The 19,881-nt window shown below is 42.3% G+C and overlaps 1 protein-coding gene across 29 annotated transcripts in view; it reads left to right on the top strand.

Moving 5' to 3' along the window:
* Positions 1–19,881, top strand: part of ACSL1 (acyl-CoA synthetase long chain family member 1) — a 58,396-nt gene that overhangs the window by 10,846 nt on the left and 27,669 nt on the right. For all 29 annotated transcript variants that reach the window (XR_014792140.1, XR_014792139.1, XR_014792141.1 and 26 more), the window contains 5 exons: positions 2,758–2,844; positions 4,149–4,377; positions 15,593–15,707; positions 16,097–16,161; positions 19,101–19,202. Coding sequence is in view for 26 of the 29 variants with exons in the window: in XM_084856560.1 (XP_084712686.1) it covers positions 4,183–4,377; positions 15,593–15,707; positions 16,097–16,161; positions 19,101–19,202 (477 nt within the window). In the remaining 3 variants the exon portion in view is untranslated. The remainder of the gene's footprint in view (positions 1–2,757; positions 2,845–4,148; positions 4,378–15,592; positions 15,708–16,096; positions 16,162–19,100; positions 19,203–19,881) is intronic.

The raw sequence follows: 19,881 nt of genomic DNA, 5'->3' as shown, positions 1-19,881 counted from the left end.
GCCAATGGAACTGGGTCACTGGTGTTTATTGATGACCTGACTGCTGATAAAACCAGCAGGATGAATTCTGAAGTGTATAGGGCTATACTTTCTGCTCAGATTCAGCTGAATGCTGCCAAACTGATAGGACGCCGCTTCATATTGCAAATGGATAATGACCCAAAACATACAGCAAAAGCTACCCCAGAGTTTCTGAAGGCAAAGAAGAGAGATGTTCTTCAATGGCCAAGTCAGTCACCTGATCTCCACCCAATAGAGCATGCTTCTCACTGAAGACAAGACTGAAGGCAGAAAGACCCACAAACAAGCAGCAGCTGAAGGCAGCTGCAGTAAAGGCTTGGCAAAGCATCTCGAGGGAGGAAACTCAGCATTTGGTCATGTCCATGGGTTCCAGACTTCAGGCAGTCATTGACTGCAAAGGATTTTCATCCAGGTATTAAAGGCGATCCTGAAGTTTGGAATGATGTTGGTTTGTTCCATTACTTTTGGGCCACCAACAATGGGCGTGTATGTCACTGGCTGTCCTTCCTGAATGGTTAGTGCCCCACTTTTGTCACACCCCTTGAATTACAGCTGCAAAACCTGACTTTGCTCCCATCTGGGTGTGTTTCCTTTCAACTTTGATGTGGTGGTGTACAGAGGCCAACTGCCCAAACAGTTATCCTTGTTCCAACCTTTCTGGCCTTGACTGTAGAACGTAGTTTAAACTTTGGCATTTGCTGCCACAGGATGTGGTGAAGGCCACCAGTCTAGAAGGCTTTAAAGGGGGATTAAACAAATTCAAGGAGGATAAGGCTATAAATGGCTACCAGTCAGGATAAGAAGCAATATACCTGGGGTCAGAACCAGCATACATCTTGGGAGAGGGCTATTGCCCTTACGTCCAGCTTTAGAGCTTCTTATAGGCATCCGATTTGCATCTGTGGGAAATGGGATACTGGAATAGACAAGCCTTTGGTCTGATTCAACGGGGCTCTTAAGTTCTTAAAGTATCGTTGCTACTTACCTGAATCTCCTCTTGCTGTGCCTGTTACCTTCAGGTGCCATAATTCTGCCTATGTTTAATATAGCTGCTGGACATGACTACTGCAGTACAAGGGCTATATAAGCGGGCTGTTTTTGATCTCTTGAGCAAAATCTCATCTTGCTTTATGGTATGGTATTTGGGGGGGCGGGGTTAGCTGGCAAATAAGAGCTTTCGGTTCCAAACCAACTTTCACATCTAGAACAGTGGGCTGAAAACAAAATAAGTGGCAGCATTGGTAGAAATAGGGCTTAATTTTAATGAGGAATGTACAAACTATTCAGGGAACAGGATGGAATGGAGTTCAGGCATGTTGGAGTTGCAAAAAAGGTGCAACTAGTAGGATATGACAGTTAACCCTGAAGGGTTTTTTTAATAGACCTTTAAACCAGAATGTCAAAGAACTGGGCAAATGGATAAAATAAAAAATGTCAAAGATAAGTCCATACCAGGGGTTCATTACCCATTTGGGCCTGAGGGCCCACATTTTATGCTGACTCGGGGCTTGGGGGCTGCACATATGGAAAGGCAAGCGCACATACAGCAGGCATACGAGGGAAAATGGAAAATGTGATTGCTATATATAAGTGTGAAGCAGCTTTCTGGCTGTGTCTAGAGTAGGGATGGACAAATCTGTTAATTTTGGTTACTCTCATTTTTCTAATCTTACTTTCAGTTCGTCCTGACCTTTGAAAATCTTTTTTAATGTTCACATAAAAAACTGTCCCTTAGCCCTAACATAATGTTATTAGAGCTCTTTCAATCTGAGATCCCAAAAATTCACCAACCAATGATATCTATTTTGCTAATGGTGGCAAAAATGGTTATTGCCAAGATCTAGAAAAATACAAAGCCAATTAATGTAAAGAATGGTTTACTAAAATTTGGCAAATAGCACAGTTATTGAAAATTAGTTAGATTGTGTGAAGGGAAACATAAGGATCCCGAATTTATGGAGGACTGGAAACCTTTTATTGAATATTGGAAAAATAATTATGGTATAGAAATTAAGATATATTCTTGCTTTATTACTTCCCAAAGTATTGCTGTAAAGGCAAGTAGTATTGGATGCTTTGTGTTATTTATTTGATGCTGTTGTGGGCGGTATCCAATGGTGCCCTTGTGCGGGCAGCCCAGGCCACTGGTAGCGGCATGCACGTGGCTGGCCCAGATGGCAGCAGCATACACAGCCCCAGCACTGGCTGCCACAATGTAGTACTTCCAGAGACAAGTGCTAAAACAAGCGGAAACACTTGTTTCTGGAAGGGGCAGGTGACGCTCCTTCCAGAAATGAGCATTTCCACTTGTTTTGGTGCTTGCCCCTAGAAGCGCTACCTTGTGGATACCAGTGGTAGGAGCCGCACATGCACTGGGGCTAGTGGGCCTGGCCTGCCTGCGCAAGGGCACTATTGGATCCAACCCTCTGTATTTAACTAAAAGATAGATGTATATATGCAGGTCTTTTTGGTTGGGTAGCTAATAGTTCTCAGATAATTTGATGTGATTGATAATAATTTAGTGTGCATATTGTTGTATTATATATTGTGTTTATGTATATGATATGTGTAAATAAAATTTTTAAAAGAAAATTAATTAGAATTTTGGTGAACATTTTTCCTGATACATGCATTTTTGCCTAATATGCACATTTTTTTGCCAGCAACTTTTGTGATATAATGCATTTTTTAATGTTATTTTCCCTAAAATACACATTTACGTATGCATTTTTTTAGAGAACTCCACTGCAAATTCAGAAAAGTGCGAATTTCAAAGGATAACTGAGTTTCAGTTCGCATAGTGGTTTGAAAGTGAAAAATTAGGTAAGTTTTCAATAAAATGTGAACTGAATGAAATTCTTTCCCATCGCTAGCCCAGAGTTCTTTAAACCCTATTGAAACTCCTGCCCTTCTTGTGTTAATGTCTTTTTGGGTACCTTATATTGTAGACTGTTTTACTATATAACTGCCTAGGACATACAGCAAGAAAAGGGTTTGATGCAAATAGATCCAGTGTTCCCGAGCTAGCTTAAGCTGCAGCAGAGGAGCTCACCTCCTAACAGTCTGACTTGAAACAGATAAGCATTGCCTCTTCCACGCTTGTGTTCAGAGCATCTCCGCCCCTCTCACTCCTAGTATAGTAAAACTGTCAACATCTCAAATATCTTGTTCAACAACTCCACAAGCCTCTGCAAACGCCACACTGAAACCTTCTTTTTTCCCTTTTGAAAAGCCTTTTTGTCAGCCTTCCTCTGTTGATAGAAATGAGCTGATGATGGGCATTAATGAATGTCACTGTCGTTGTGAGTCTCTGAGGCCAACATTGTTTATTTCCATGCTTGCCACCCTCTGTGCAGTGGTGTGACTCCAGACTCTGTTTCCATTGGCCCTCCTTCTCGCAAGGCTAAGTATGGACTGTGTCTGCTAGTTACCTTTGGCCTAGTGGGCAGAAACTATGAGGATAAGCACGTGACTAATGTCCTGAGAGACCTTGGCTGTGGAGAGAAGCGTCAGCTGAGTAGATGCAGGGGGACTTAAAAAAAAAAAAGAAGTCTGTTCCTCTTTTACCATGTTTATGTCTGTCAGGGATTTAAAGAGACTAGTGGGAGAGTATCCTGTTAGTGTTCTTTTTCCCATATGTTAAGTGATGTATAAAAGTACACTTCTTAGATTTGAATGCATAGGAAGCAGGCACCTACCTGAACTGATTTAATAGCATTGGAGTCTACGTAAAAAGCAAGTGCTTGGAACTTTTATAAAACGTAGTTTTGTGGGAGAGAAGAAGAAGGAACTTCTGCTGACTCTTTATGTTGTGACCTGGCTCTGCAACAGATTCTACACTATTCAAAGGCACAAAAACTAGATAAAACATATTTTTCAGACTTTGGCCAGTATGTCTAATAAAGTGTGGCACCTGGCAACAGCTATCTGACAAAAAAAAAAACACCCAACAATGTTAAATGAAGAGCACATTCAAAATATCTCCTGTGTTCTGGGGGGAGGGAAAGAGTTGGTGCTTCTAGCTTGGTATGGTAGTATAAGACTGGAAGACATGCATCTTCCGCTCTGGAAGAAAAAGGATTCTTTCATACTAAGTTGGGCTCACAACTTTCCTCTTTTGTCAACAGATTGTAGCATAAAAAACAAGGGCAAGAGATCACAATGCAAGCTCATGAATTGTTTAGGCATCTGCGAATGCCAGAACTTGGTGATGTAAGGCAGTACGTGCGCACTCTTCCAACAAACACGCTGATGGGATTCGGTGCTTTTGCAGCTCTCACAACTTACTGGTATGCCACAAGACCTAAAGCTCTGAAACCACCATGCGACTTAGCGATGCAGTCTGTGGAAGTAGAGGTAAGCGATTGTTTGGTTCCTATTCCTTGTCTGTCTTCCTCTTTATAGTGTCCTGCTATAGCGATCTTGGAAACAGTCTAGGCTTCATCAAATAGGTTGAGGTTGTTTTTTTAATTAAGCTTTAACACAATTAACTGGAATAACATGTTGCTTTGAAGCTGATGGTAGAGTGCCAACACGGCACCCATAGTTCATGCCAAACAAATTCCTCCTGTCTTTACAACACATACACGTACACGCACACACTCTAAGTACTGCAGCATTTTATCTCATTTTCTTATCTGATTTTAGCAGACTGTTTTGGCAAGGTCTTAAACAAGGCAGAGAAGCCAAATGTTGGAGTAAGTCTCGTTCATGGCATGCCTTGCTTTCTGAGACTTAAAAGTGCTGTCTATACACTCCAGAGCATCCTGTACAACCATGTAGGCTAGAAACATTTTTATCTAAAGCATAAGTAGATTCAGGTAATAGTTAAGGTACTAAATAATTGGTTATTTGTAGCTCTCCTACTCCTCCAATGCTCTAGCTCCCCAAGTGTAGTGTCTGAATCCCTGCCTAGTCACAGCTATGTGTTGTGCCAACTCTCTTCTTTCATTTAAAGTCCAGTTTCATTCTGGGACTTGTGAACTGTGCTTTATTATATGCTTATTAGCAAACAGAACATACCCCCATTCACCTTGCTTCAGTTCAGTACTGCTGAATCTATCTGCTGTCTAATGCAGAGCACTTTGCTATAATTGGGAGAAACATTGGCCGTGATAAGATTTAATGTGCAATGAATCAAATAGGAACACTTGGGTGGGACTGTACATCCCCATTAATAGTAAGATGCATCCAGTCATTTAATTGGGCCCTAGATGAGTGTTGCATTTCTGCATCAGCTGCTTCTGGACACAAATCTGTCTTGCTGGATCAAGGATAACGACACAAACACCTGCCTAAAATGCATATTGTATGCCTTCAACTAAGAACAACTTGCTTACCTGTCACATAGGTTCAAATACATCTAAGGCTATGTAAAAACTTGAATACTTCTTTTTTCGTGGTGTTGTGCTACTTGAGTGCTTGGACAGAACTGCCTTACAAATCTAATGTGCCTCACTGTATATTGTTCCCAGTGCTGTGATTGGGATGTCACTAGACCATAGGAAAGGGGTAGGCAATGTGGTGCCCATAGGCACCAGTGTGCCCGCAGACACCTCGCTAGGTGCCTGCCAAAATGCCCTACCCCTTCCATTTTTTTTTTAATTAGCACATTTTCTTATTGGCAGCTGGGATCACTTCAAAGCAAACTGAGGATCTTCAGCTGTTGCCATCTTTGTTTTCCATGAATGCCTCTGAGCTACATGATGAAGCTTCGGGACATTCTTAGGAAATGAAGTTGGCAGGCAGTTGCAGAGTGATGCTTTCCTTTGCAGTGTGCCCAGCCACCAAGAAAAAAGAAAGTGGCGGGGGGAGAAAAGAGCGCTGAAAACTGTGGGTCCAAAGGGGTTGTTTAGTGTGTTGTAGCTCAGACTCCATCTCTGCCTTGTAAACAGTTGTTTGGGCGGATGTCCTTTATGCCTAGCCGTGCCTCATGCAGCCATTTTGTGGTGGTGCCCATGGCAGTTTCTGAAATTGCTAAATGTGCCCACAGGCCTAAAAAGGTTGCTTACTCCTGCCATAGTTATGATATAACCTGCTCCAAAGTATTGTGATTAGATCATGCATTTGAAAACCATACTTGCTTCTAAGTAATGCTTTTACTACGATCTTTCGTTGTTCACTCCACTAATTGTATATCCAGCTAGTAGCTAGTTCAGGTTCTTGTGAAACAACCTACTTGAAACCAGCCTGTTCTTCTTGCCTAAATAAGCAAAGAATCTGAACTAATACCTTTTAGGCCCATAACATTAAAATAGTACGTGGATAAATCTTGTGTTGAACTGGTACCTTTCTATCCTTAGAGCCAGTAAACTGTTAATGTGGAGAAACTGGGGTGTTGCAGAGTAGGAACTGGTAACATGGGCCTGTCTTGACATTGGAGGGATCTGTTTGGAAGCTCTAAATTTCATAAGTCAACAAGGATTTGTTTGCAGGCTTGTGCATTATACTTTCCCATATACTTGTACGTGGGAGCAACTCTTGCAACTTTGAGAATCTCTACTAGCCAAACAGAAAAGGATCAATTTGTTTGCTGTCATGGAGTAACTACTAGCCTCTTCTGGAAAGTTCTTGGCACTTCATTTTCAAATAACTGATCTTGCTTAATGTTTGTGTATATAAACAGAGGGCAAAAAAGAAATTGCTGAACTTCACAAGTGTCTGCAAGGGCCCACAAATTGTGGCTGGCCTCAGCCAAATTTGTGCCTGGCATAACCCTGCTTCATAGGGTCTGAACTTCAGAGACAAGCATGGAGATAGGCATTTTATACTTGAGCTGGTCTCTTTAAATGTGGGGTACCTGGCACAGTAGCCCAGCCTTCATTTCAGAGTAGCTATCATGTCACATTTTATGCATCTTCAAGATGCACAGGATGGAATTCTCCCCCCACCCCTTAGCAAGTCCTGTCTACCAGGAAACATAAGGAAATATCTTCCCTTCATACCACTTGTTTTACCTACCTGGGTTGTCAAAGGTGCAAGGAGAAACTTCATTTCCACAGGTTGCTCCTTGCTTATGTGCTGAAATGCCATGCGCCCAAGGGTACTAAAAGCCCATCAGGAACACAATGGCCACATCTGAGTTTTGTTGTTCTTTCTACTGCCAACTCCTCCCCTGAGCCTACAGAGATTAAAAAGAGTCTTTTCTTCTATGATTTTTTGGTCATTGATTGTCATTTCTCCCTTTGGGGTATTGTTTTGTCTCCTCAGTGACTTGCAAAGGGCCTCTTTTTAGGATTATCTAATGCAGATTATTGGGAGTAAATTGTTTTGTTTCCTTATGCTACCTCTCTTTAACCTTAATAAAGCTTATTAATTTGTAACCTGGGGTTTGATTGCATATTCTTGACAACCCAAGGATCTGTCCTTTTGTGTCCTAGATCACTTGTTCATACTACATGCATTGACACAGGGGACTTAACGTGAAGTGGGCAAGTTTGTACGTTGCCCCTCCCAGGCAACAAATCTGCAGATACTTGAGTTCCCTCACTCAAGGTCTAGGGCAGCCTTTCCAAACCTGATATTTTCCAGATGTTTTGGACTTCAACTCCCATCAGCCCGAGCCAGCACAGCCAACGGTCAGGAATTTCTCAGGATACTCTTACTTAAAATTATTTTGAGGCCACCTTTTAAATGTAAAATCCTTTCAGGAATGTTAGGAGTTGTAGTCCAAAACATCTGAAGGGCACCATGTTGTAGAAGACTGGTCTAGAGTAAATTGAGAGGTAGTTGCAGCAGGAAGGAAGGAAGTGTTCCATGCTGACCTGCCCCACAGGACACATTCTTCACAGCAAGGTTCTCTGCAGTGCAAACTCGGACAGTCGTCAGCTCCAAGCTCAGGAGAAAGGTAGAACTGTCTCATATCTTCAGATGTAGTCTCCAAAGTACAGTGTTACGTGGAGGCCCCCCAACCTCTGTCTTCCTCCAGAAGCTAGGGAGGGAACGCTGTTTCTTCTTCACTCTTTCCTTCTCGCGCCTTACAATCCTGGCACCATTTGATGCTCAGTGTATAAGCTGCTAGTGCTCCTCAGCCTTTGCCCCTCCTAATGAGGCTGGAAAGGACAGGGATGTGCTTACTAGGTATAATTCTGTGGAAAAGGTATGTGGGCTGCAGGATTAAATGCTTTGGTTTATGGTGATAGATAGTATAAAGCTACAAACCAGTAGTTTTAGCAATCACTTTGTATAAATGATTGCTCAGGAAATGTATGAATTAGAACATAGGACATTTTGATTTATAATCAATTCCCTCTGCAGGAATGAGGAACCACATCTTCTGAAAAGTCCTTTTTTTATGCAATTACTGCTCTTATGAGAACCCCTCCAATGCTCACCTTCCTCAGTGCAAAGGGGCAAATATGAAAATATTTCTTCCTATTTCTTCCTGTATGTCTTAGTTTGTAGTTCCAACACTGTGTCCAGGGCTTTCTTCACATGGAGCATTTATCCTGCAATTGAGATTGCTCCTTCACGGACACTTGTGGGCTCTTTATGACGCTGTGACCCTCCAGGGTGTCTCCTGCACTAAATGCCCTTTGTTCCATTTTAAAATAGATTGCAGATAATGAGCTATCAAATTACCCCATTGTATTCCACTTGAGTTCCCTTCATGAAAAGAGGAAAAGCGGCAAGAAGAGGAGTGAGATCAATGAAAGATAATGGAAGACTCAGATATGGGGAGAAGGAGGGGGAAAGGGGAGGGAGAAAAGGAAGCTAGTGAAAAAGGGAGGTGTTGTGATCCTGCATTTAAAATGGAAGCAGAAAGCCCCATTTTAAATGGAAGATTTTAGGCTGGCGTAGAGATGCCCCAGGACAACTACAATCCAAGATCAACCCTCTTTCCTTCCTGTATTACACTGGCTTTGCAACTGAGTCACTGTATTTAATAGAATCAGTATGGCATTCTTCAAAATAGTTACCGCTAATGCTTGGTGACACTCTTTCCATAATCTAATAAACCTGTAGTTGGTAATAACTGTTGCAAAACATCTGGTTGTCAGATGTTTTGCTGAAACTGGTGATTGGCAGTCGGTGTGTTGCTGGGTGGGTTGGTGCACTGTTGTTGATTTAAGCAAAGCACTCTCCCAGCCAGACTTCCTCTAACATAGGCATACATCCAAGGATCTTTTCTCTACAGAAGTGTGCCTGCAACAGCTTGCATGAGAATCTCTGGCACTACCACTGTCCTGCTTCCAACTCTTTAAGTGAAGCCCCAGGCTAACAGCAGTGCAATTGCTAGCACTATCCCTTTTCCCACACCCATTGCCAGTAAGTAATGTTCCCTGCCCTCCCCTCATCCATTGCCAATAAGTTAGGCACTGGAATATTCATGCTGTTATATAAGCTCCAAAATTCCACTAGCAAAAATGAGAGCTGGTATAATATCCAAGAGCATGAACTGGGAATTTCCCAGTTCAGATCTCTCCTTTGCCATGAGTTTGCTAGGCAGCCTTGAGCAAGCTGTCTTCTCTGATCCTCATTTCCAATTTGTCCTAGAGGGAATATTATTGAACTACATCTTACAGGGTGGTACGATTTATATAAAATGTACTGGACACTGAAAATGTTTGACACTAAGTATTAACTTGCTAGATGGTTCATTAGCTGTGGAAATTCTGCCAGAAATCAGTGTCTGTAGGATAGCCAGTCCCCAGCTAACTTTAAGTCTATCTCTAAGGATGGAAGCTTCTGTCTAATGGGCAGTGGGAATATAGTTAACTTTAATTATTGAAGTGATCATATCTTGAAGATATGCAAACTTAAGATATTGACTTGAAGATAAGATAAGATAAGCCTTGTTATACTGCATTTTTTTGTTGTTTATTCGTTCAGTCACTTCAGACTCATCGTGACTTCATGGACCAACCCACGCCAGAGCTTCCTGTCAGCCATCGCCAACCCCCAGCTCCCCCAAGGTCGAGTCCGTCACCTCCAGAATATCATCCATCCATCTTGCCCTTGGTCAGCCCCTCTTCCTTTTGCCTTCCCCTTTCCCTAGCATCAGCATCTTCCCCAGGGTATCGTGTCTTCTCATTATGTGGCCAAAGTGCTTCAGTTTTGCCTTTAAGATCATTCCCTCAAGTGAGCAGTCTGGCTTTATTTCCTGGAATATGGACTGGTTTGATCTTCTTGCAGTCCAAGGCACTCTCGGAATTTTCCTCCAACACTACAGTTCAAAAGCATCTATCTTCCTTCGCTCAGCCTTTATGGTCCAGCTCTCGCAGCCATAGGTTACTACGGGGAATACCATTGCTTTAACTTTGTGGACCTTTGTTGTCAGTGTGATGTCTCTGCTCTTCACTATTTTATCAAGATTTGTCATTGCTCTCCTCCCGAGAAGTAAACGTCTTCTGATTTCCTGGCTGCAGTCAGCGTCTGCAGTAATCTTTGCGCCTAGAAAGACAAAGTCTGTCACTGCCTCCACGTTTTCTCCCTATATTTGCCAGTTATCAATCAAGCTGGTTGCCATAATCTTGGTTTTTTTGAGGTTTAACTGTAACCCAGCTTTTGCACTTTCTTCTTTCACCTTCATCAGAAGGATCCTCAGCTCCTCCTCGCTTTCAGCCATCAAAGTGGTATCATCTGCATATCTGAGATTGTTAATGTTTCTTCCAGCGATTTTAACTCCAGCCTTGGCTTCATCAAGCCCAGCATGTCGTATGATGTGTTCTGTGTACAGGTTGAATAGGTAGGGTGAGAGTATACAACCCTGCTGTACTCCTTTCCCAATCTTAAACCAGTCCGTTGTTCCGTGATCTGTTCTTACCGTTGCTACTTGGTCGTTATACAGATTCCTCAGGAGGCAGACAAGATGACTTGGTATCGCCATGCCACCAAGAACTTGCCACAGTTTGTGATGATCCACACAGTCAAAGGCTTTAGAATAGTCAATAAAACAGAAATAGATGTTTTTCTGAAACTCCCTGGCTTTCTCCATTATCCAGCGGATATTGGCAATTTGGTCTCTAGTTCCTCTGCCTTTTCAAAACCCAGCTTGTACATCTGGCAATTCTCGTTCCATGAATTGCTGGAGTCTACCTTGCAAGATCCTGAGCATTACCTTACTGGCATGTGAAATAAGTGCCACTGTTTGATAGTTTGAACATTCTTTAGTGTTTCCCTTTTTTGGTATGGGGTATTTTGGTATTTGATTTGATTAAAAAAATGGTATTTGATTTGATAAAAAATCAAATAAGTTGATTTTTTCCAATCTGTTGGCCATTCTTGTGTTTTCCAAATTTGCTGGCATATGGCATGCATCACGGTGACAGCATCATCTTGCAAGATTTTAAACAGTTCAGCTGGGATACCGTTGTCTCCTGCTGCCTTGTTATTAGCAATGCTTCGTAAGGCCCATTCAACCTCACTCTTCAGGATGTCTGGCTCTAGCTCACTGACCACACCATCACATCTATCCCCGATATTACTGTCCTTCCTATGCAGATCTTCCGTATATTCTTGCCACCTTTTCTTGATCTCTTCTGCTTCTGTTAGGTCCTTGCCATCTTTGTTTTTGACCATGCCCATTTTTGCCTGGAATTTGCCTCCGATGTTTCTAATTTTCTGGAAGAGGTCTCTTGTCCTTCCTATTCTATTATCTTCTTCCACTTCCGCGCATTGCTTGTTTAAAAATAATTCCTTATCTCTTCTGGCTAACCTCTGGAATTTTGCATTTAATTGGCCTTATCTCCCCCTATCACTGTTGCCTTTTGCTTTCCTTCTTTCTTGGGCTGCTTCCAGCGTCTCAGCAGACAGCCATCTTGCCTTCTTGGTTTTCTTTTTCTTTGGGACGTTTTTTGTTGCTGCCTCCTGAACAATGTTGTGAACTCCTGTCCATAGTTCTTCCAGGACCCTATCTACTAAATCTAGTCCCTTAAATCTATTCTTCACCTCCACTGCATATTCATTAGGAATATTAGTGAGCTCATATCTAACTGATCTGTGGGTCTTCCCTATTCTCTTTAGTCTGATTCTAAATTGTGCAATAAGAAGTTGGTGATCTGAACTACAGTCAGCTCCAGGTCTTGTTTTTACCGACTGTATAGATGTCCTCCACCTTTGGCTACAAAGGATGTAGTCAGTCTGATTTCGGTGTCGACCATCTGATGAAGTCCATGTATAAAGTCGTCTTTTAGGTTGTTGGAAGAGAGTGTTTGTTATGCACAGTGAGTTGTCTTGGCAAAATTCTATCAGCCTATGTCCCGCTTCATTTTGTTCTCCCAGACCATGCTTGCCTGTAATTCCAGGTGTCGTTTGACTACCCACCTTAGCATTCCAGTCTCCTGTAATGAAAATAACATCTCTTTTTGGTGTACTATCCAGTAGGTGCTGCAGATCCTCATAGAACTGATCTAATTCTGCTTCTTCAGCATCCGTGGTTGGGGCGTATATTTGGATCACTGTGATGTTAAATGGCTTACCCTGAATTTGAATTGAGAGAATTCTATCGTTTTTTGGATTGTATCGGAGCACTGCTGTAGCCACTTCATTATTAATTATAAAGGCTACTCCATTTTTTCTGTGGTCCTCTTGTCCACAGTAGTAGATCTGGTGGTCATCTGATGTGAAGTGGCCCATTCCAGTCCATTTCAGTTCACTGACACCCAAAATGTCTATATTTAATCTTGATATCTCCCCAATAACCTCATCCAATTTGCCCTGGCTCATAGATCTTACATTCCAGATTCCTATGGTGTGTTGATCTTTAGAACATCGGATTCATCGTTCACCACCAGCACCGTCGGCCGCTAGCCATCCTTTCGGCTTTGAGCAAGCTGCGTCATCACATCTGGGGCTAACTGAACTCTTCCAACCTGGGAGTCCCATCTTCTGATGGTATACCGACATCTCTGGTTGTACTGATCCATTTAGTTTTCATGGCAAGAATACTGGGGTGGGTTGCTGTTACCTTCCCCAGGGATCGTATTTAGTCTGACCTCTCTGCCATGACCTTCCCGTCTTGGGTGTCCCTTCACGGTTTAGCTCATAGCATTATTGAGGTGCTCAAGCTCCAGCACCACGACAAGGTAACGATCTCTTTTGCTGGAGTATACTGCATTTAGTTACACTTAAATGTGTGAATGTAGCACACTTCGATGATACAGGTAGGCCTGTTTTAAGAAGGTGCAACCACCTTTCATGCTCTAAAGAATATATATTTCTTGGCCAACTCAGGTTTGCTGCTGCTGCATAATCCGTGATTATGCAGCAGTGTAAATAAAAGGGTAATAGAAGGATAAAGTAGAATGTAGCAAGAGAGCTTATAAGATTCTCATTCCAGTAGACATTGGGTTGCATCATGCCTTATTTAACTATGTGTGTTGCACAGGAATTTCTTACCTGAGTGAATAATAGTATTTGCTTTTTGGGGTTGTTGAAAACTTAGGACTTAAACTGCAGAATAGTGAGGGATCACAATATAACACTTGCTCTTATTCTTTATTATTTCATTTCCATACTGCCCAATAGCTGAAGCTCTCTGGGTGGTTCACAAAAATTAAAAACACGAAATACAGCATAAAACAATATAAAATATGAAAGCTTAGTACTACAATATAAAAGTACAACTAGAATAAAATTTAGCAACAATGTAGAGATTTAAAATACAGATTTAAAACAGCATTGCTAAAAGACTAGAGTGCTAAAATGCTGGGAAAATAAAAAAAGGTGTTCACCTGGCCCCGGCAGGAGTACAACGTAGGTGCCAGGCAAACCTCTCTAGGGAGCTCATTCCAAAGCTGGGCTGCCACAGCAGAAAAGCCCTCTTCCTGGTAGCCACCCACCTTACTTCCTTGACATGGCTCCCAGAGAAAGACCCCTGAAGGTGATCTTAGGGTTCGGGCAAGTACATATGGGAAGAGGTGATCCTTCATATAACTTGACCCCCATGCCATTTACCGTTTTGAATGTTAATACCAGCTCTTTGAATCAGGCCTGATTATACTCTACAGTATTATACTCTACAGTAGAGGGCATGCTTTGTATTCTGCAATGATCATACCTTTTCATTCATGGCTTGTGTGGTCCTTCTAGTTCATTCATTGTCATCTGGAGAGTACCAACTGACTGATTATTTCAGTTAAGCTTTGATGTAAACACCAGTAAGTAGCATTTATATCGGTGTCAGTTTTTAAATATAAAACCCTGTGCAAGAACTGTTTTGGAACCAGTTGAACTAGAAAACATTGAACAATGCCTTTCCATAGCGAACAGTTTGTAAATACACAAAGAAGGTGCTTCCAGGTAATTGCCTTCCAAGCAGGAGTAACACTGTGTAAAGTGGAAGGAGGTTACAAATACGCTACACATTTGTGCAGGGCATGTACTTGTATCTCTATTCTGGTATGAATACTAAAGTACAAGAGAAATCTCTTAAGAACTCATTCTGAACAGTTTTCCTGAGTAAATGTAAAGAACTTAAGCACTGCTGCTAGAGCAGTAGCACAGGTGGTAGAGGAGGAGAGATCCCACACCTCTGTATGATTTGTATGGTTAGTGGGTTTGGTCACAGGGCCCAACCCAAAAGGTTGCACTCATGAAGAACTTCATAAACTATAGATCAGGGGTGCACAATCTTTTCTGCCCTGAGGGCCACATCAGGTGTCTGCTAAGAGGCCGGGGGCCACACGAGTGCGCTCGCACACCTTCTGTCATTATAAATATATATAGAGACACGCACGCGTTCACACACAGCGCCACCACACAGCTTTGGGTTACCCCATCAACTGCAATCACAGTCATAGCTTTACTGGTGGCATAAGCAGCAGTAAAGCTGTGATCTTGGCAGCAAATTGGTGGTAACTTTGCATTGCAAAGCATTGCAGGGCACGGGGGGCTGCGATAAATTGCTTGGGGGGGCTTCATGTAGGCTGCGGGTTGTGCACCCCTGCTGCAGTAGATTATTGCTTTAGCCATGACAGTTTCCAAAAATTGTAACTTGGAACCAAGCAGTTACATAAAGTCATCACAACATAAATCTAACTTTAACCTATATACTCTGCCAGCTTTAATTTGGTTTTAGTGGCAGTGAGAAATTAATAATTTGCACTGACTAGTGAATCCCATAGCTTACAGAGACTAATATACATTTTAAGTTCAATTTGTTTCTCTTATTCAAACAAGTTAGTGGGAATAGTTCTACCAAACTACCAGTTCCAGAACTGACTTAGACATGCTTCCAAAGTACTCTGCAACTAGACTAAGATATTGGCAGTACTTTTTGTTCTTGTTTACACCTCAACCGAATGCAACTTAGCTGGGATTTAACAGTGGCTGTACATATTCTTTAGCATTGTACTAGGAATGAAATGGGGTAGAAAATTACTTGGGGCACACAATCCTATGCGTGTTTAGACAGAAAAAAGGGTTGTTTCTGTCTAAATGTGCAAAGGATTGTGCCCTTAATACCATGAACTAATGTTCAGTTTTTACCCAGAGTTTTATTTCTTTAACATGCTTCCTAATTTGATAAATTGTTGTAACATCCTAATTACTTAGTTATTGCTGTCTGATTTTGTATGGAGTGGCACAGAAGGCTATGGAGAATGTTTAACTTTCACCTCCCTTTCTACAGGGTGAAGAGCATGCCCGACGATCATCGTTACTTGACAGTGATGAGCCAGTGACATACTACTATGATGATGTGAGAACAGTTTATGATATCTTCCAAAGGGGTCTACATGTGTCAAGTGAGTACTGATACTTTGGGAAAGAATGGTTAGGCAGAGTCTGGCCACCTTAATGACTTTCATGGAGTAGTACCACATGGTATACTGGATCTAAAAATCCATGTATAGTGGAAAAGCAAAGTGAGCTCCAAGTACTAATCGGCTAAACTTTCAGGACTTGAGGACAGGAGTTTACATAGTTCTCATCTCAATCTGCATGAGTTGAGGGGTTTGCAGTATTAACTCTTGTGAGGAATGGAAACTTGTACATGCATTTTCAACTTTAGGATTATAATTTAAAAGTCTAGACCAGAATAATTTGATAATGGAGTGAAATTGAATCTCTCCTTGGAGGCAGGGAGGAGGTTTGCTAAAATTATGTAACCCTTTAAACTTTTATATCTCTGTAGACAATGGCCCCTGCTTGGGTGTAAGGAAACCAAATCAGCCATATGAATGGATCTCTTACAAGGAGGTAAATGGACACAATTCTATGTGGTAATATGATTAGTGGGAGGGGCAGGGGGGCAGGGAATGCCTCCAGTGATTTAACAGCACACTCCTATGTATATGTCTGCTCAGGAGTAAGTCCCGTTGAGTGGGGCTTACTCTCTGGCAAATAGGTATAGGATTGTAGCCTAAGTTTCTTTCATTGCAAAAATTGTTGTATTGGAGAATTTTGAGAGCTGCAATTTTTGGATGCATAGTTTAGAGTTACATTCTTTGGGTTTAAATCTGCTGTTAAGTATCCCTAGCATTTAGGCTTCCTGTCCTGCACACTCGCCTAACAGCCCAGACTCTGGTTAGCAATTTCAAGATGTCTTATACAAAAAATATTGACTTGGATCTTGAGATAAGCTTTCTACTGTGAACTTAAGCTTCCTGTGCCCTCCCTACCCCAACCGGAACCAGAAAAGCCTGTCTGGAGGAGCACTGGGTGGGGTGGGGGATGTGCTGCCAGGGGAGAGGGGGAATTGTCAGAGGTTGCCGTTGCGTGTGGGTGGGGATGGGAAATTTCCTGCAAATTGAGCATGTTATGAATGAGTCTAAACATTGTTGAAATAGTCTAAATTCAGAACTTTCTGCATAGTTTGTACCCAGTACAAATGAATCGTCAGAATAGTTGCGGAACCCCTCTTGGCTTTGACAAGAGTTCAGATGATGTTGATGCTGTGTGGTATGTGTGACTACTTCCTAGATATTAAATCTGCTGAGACAGTTCAGCTCTTCTACCTTAAAGTAAAATTATGCTCAAAGTCAGGGGTGGAGAACCTCAGGCCTGTGGGCCAAATCTGGCTGTCTTAGGGTCCAGGTTTGGTCCTCCGGGTTCCCAGATAGCCATACCCCTTTCCCCTGACCACCAACCATGGGGTGGTTTTCCTGCTTTTGAACGCTTTTTCCCCCTCATTGTAAAAGCTTGGAATGCCTCTCCCTAAGACTGAGTTACTGGCAGGAAGAGCTTTCAGCTACAACGTGCTGGCATGTTTTGTATTTTGGCCCCACCCCTTTTGCCTTTGCCCCTACCCACTATGGGAACGTGGCTCTGGAGAGCTTCTCTGAAATCGAATTTGGCCCTTGGGCTGAAATGGGCGCCCCACCCTTGCTCAAAGTAAATCCATTAACACAAGTTCTACAGCAATGTTTGTAACTGTGAATCTACTGTGAATCTTGTTTAAAATCTGTGTGTAGCTTTGAGACTTTGACCTTTTATACACAGAGGCTGTATAAGGCTGATTCTATTTGGCTACAATCTGTCCTTTCAGAAATAAGTCCAACATGTGTGTTTTGAAATCAAAGGTCCTGTTTCCTTCTCTTGATCTGGTAAGGCTTTGGTATGAACATCAACCTGATAAGACATAGGAAGTGTCTAGAAGGCAAAACGTCACCACTGATTTATGTTCAGCTGTGCATGCATCTTCTTATACTGTAGACATACATCCTGCTCAGATGTAACAGCATACAGTCTAGCTTCAGTGCTGTCCTCATCATCATCATCAATTTCATTTCTATACCGCCCGATACCGGAAGCTGTCGGGGCGGTTCACAAAAATTAAAACTACAAAGTGCAGCATAAAACAATATAAAATATAAAAACCTAAAACCACAATATAACAGTACAACCAGAATAAAACCTAGCAGCAGTGCAGTCATTTAAAATACAAATTTAAAACACCAGAGCTAAAAAGATTAAGAAGCTAAAATACTGGGAGAATAAAAAGGTCTTCACCTGGCACCAGAAGAACAATGTAGGCACCAGGCGAACCTCTTAGGGAGTTCATTCCACAGCCAGGGGCCACAGCAGAAAAGGCTGTCCTCCTAGTAGCCACCAGCCTCACTTCCTCACCCTAAGAAAGGAATCTCTACCCTCCTGAGCCACCAGAGATTTTATCTAGGGCCCCCTCCAGGCCTGGTGGGAATAAAAGAATGTTAATGATACACTGTCTCCAGATTCACTTTGAGTATCTCTTTTTGGGTGGGGTCCTTCATGGCAAAGGCTGTTTTCTCTCTGGGCCATGTCCAAGAACTTAGCCCCATCCACTTTAATGTGTGGGTTTGCCTTGCCCATTTCAATGTGTTTGCCTTTCTGTCTGCTTGACCATGAGGAAAAGGCATAGTGGGATCAAAGGCCAGTGGAACTGATGTTTCCTTCACTCCTCCCTTCCCTGGCAGGGGCGGTTTGACCTGGCCAAAAAGTGGCATAGGCACAGGATGGTAGAAATATGGATCCTGTTACATTGCTGCTACCACTGAAGATTGCTAGAACAACCTATGGAGTCTAGCCGCCAGCTCTATTGAGGACATCCTATCCTGCTAAGGACTAAAACCTCTTCTGCAAGGGCTCCAGCACTTACAACCATATTTGTGGGAAAGGGAATATCCTCCAGCCAGAATGTAGGCAGTTGTATGCCATTATTGGGGATGGCCCTGAAGTGGTGTATATTGGGAGAGGCCTTTTGGTACGCTCAAGGGGCTGGAAGGAAGAAGCAGGAAAGTCACCTTCTGCACAAACCCTTTTGCTGGTGCTTCACTGGATCCAAGCCATACAGTTTCAATTTCCTGGAATATTCATTGATGCATAGCCATAGCTACTGGGAAATGCTCTTTATGTGTAAGATATGCTGTAGCAGCTGCCTCTTGTCTCAAAGCTGGGCAAAGCATCTGTGAGAGGATCTGATATCAAGGCAAAATTCCATGTAAGAGTTCTGTTATTCTTCTGTCATATATGACAGGGTGAGAATTGATCTTGTAAAATACCTGTCTAATACCTTATCTGTGTGAATGCGTTAAGTGGCTAGTAATTACTGAAGAGGCTGAATGGCATAAAATAGAAAACCAGAAATGCATACACACTAGCACAGCACTGGTAAGTGATACAGCATTTAAGAGATATCACAATTTTTCTCCCCACCCCAGACTGCAGAAAGAGCAGAATGCGTTGGTTCAGCACTTCTCAACAGAGGCTTCAAACCATCTCCTGATCAGTATGTAGGAATCTTTTCACAGAACAGGCCTGAGGTAATCAAGGATCATTATACTTACTAAACTTATGAGATGAGAGAATTGAGTAGTATAGCTTTGCATCTCAGTACAACTTCCCCTTGGCACAACTTCATGTATGGGTTTTGGATATGGAAGGCTTGGTCTAGTCACCCAGGCCCTGCTGCCTTGGTTGGCTTGGTTAGTGACACTTGAGGTGGGTTTGCCTTCTCATGAAGTATATAGCTTAGCTCACCTGTTCAAGCAGCCTAGAGTTATTGCTGCTTCTTCTGTTGACTGTATCTGCTACTTATAGAACACTGGTCTGGTCTGGAGGAGCCACGGAGCTGTGTTCGTCAGCAGTGCACTTATACATGGTGGAAGTAATGACTAACATAGAGCAGGTGCTGAAAATGGTAACCTTTTGGTCTCTTCTTATCTGCATCTTCCACCTCCCCAACAGCAGCCAGTTTCATGACTTTTACACTTCCAGTATTACAATGGAGGGAGAAACTCTACCATTTTCATCAGCATGTGTTCACCATGTCCCGTTCCTCCCAGAGTGGCAATATGAATTGGCCCTGAGAAACAAGATTCAGAAGTGGATTTATTCTCTCTTTCTCTCCCCCCACCCCCAAACTACAAAAGATTTGAAAATAAATACATCTAACGGGTAGAATTTTAAATGCTGAATTTCAGTGATGTCTTGATAGAATAT

This window comes from Heloderma suspectum, chromosome 5 (assembly GCF_057233095.1).
Source record: "Heloderma suspectum isolate Gila_16-S chromosome 5, 16-S_ref, whole genome shotgun sequence".
Lineage (NCBI taxonomy): Eukaryota > Metazoa > Chordata > Lepidosauria > Squamata > Helodermatidae > Heloderma > Heloderma suspectum.
This window is presented reverse-complemented; position numbering and strand designations above follow the sequence as displayed.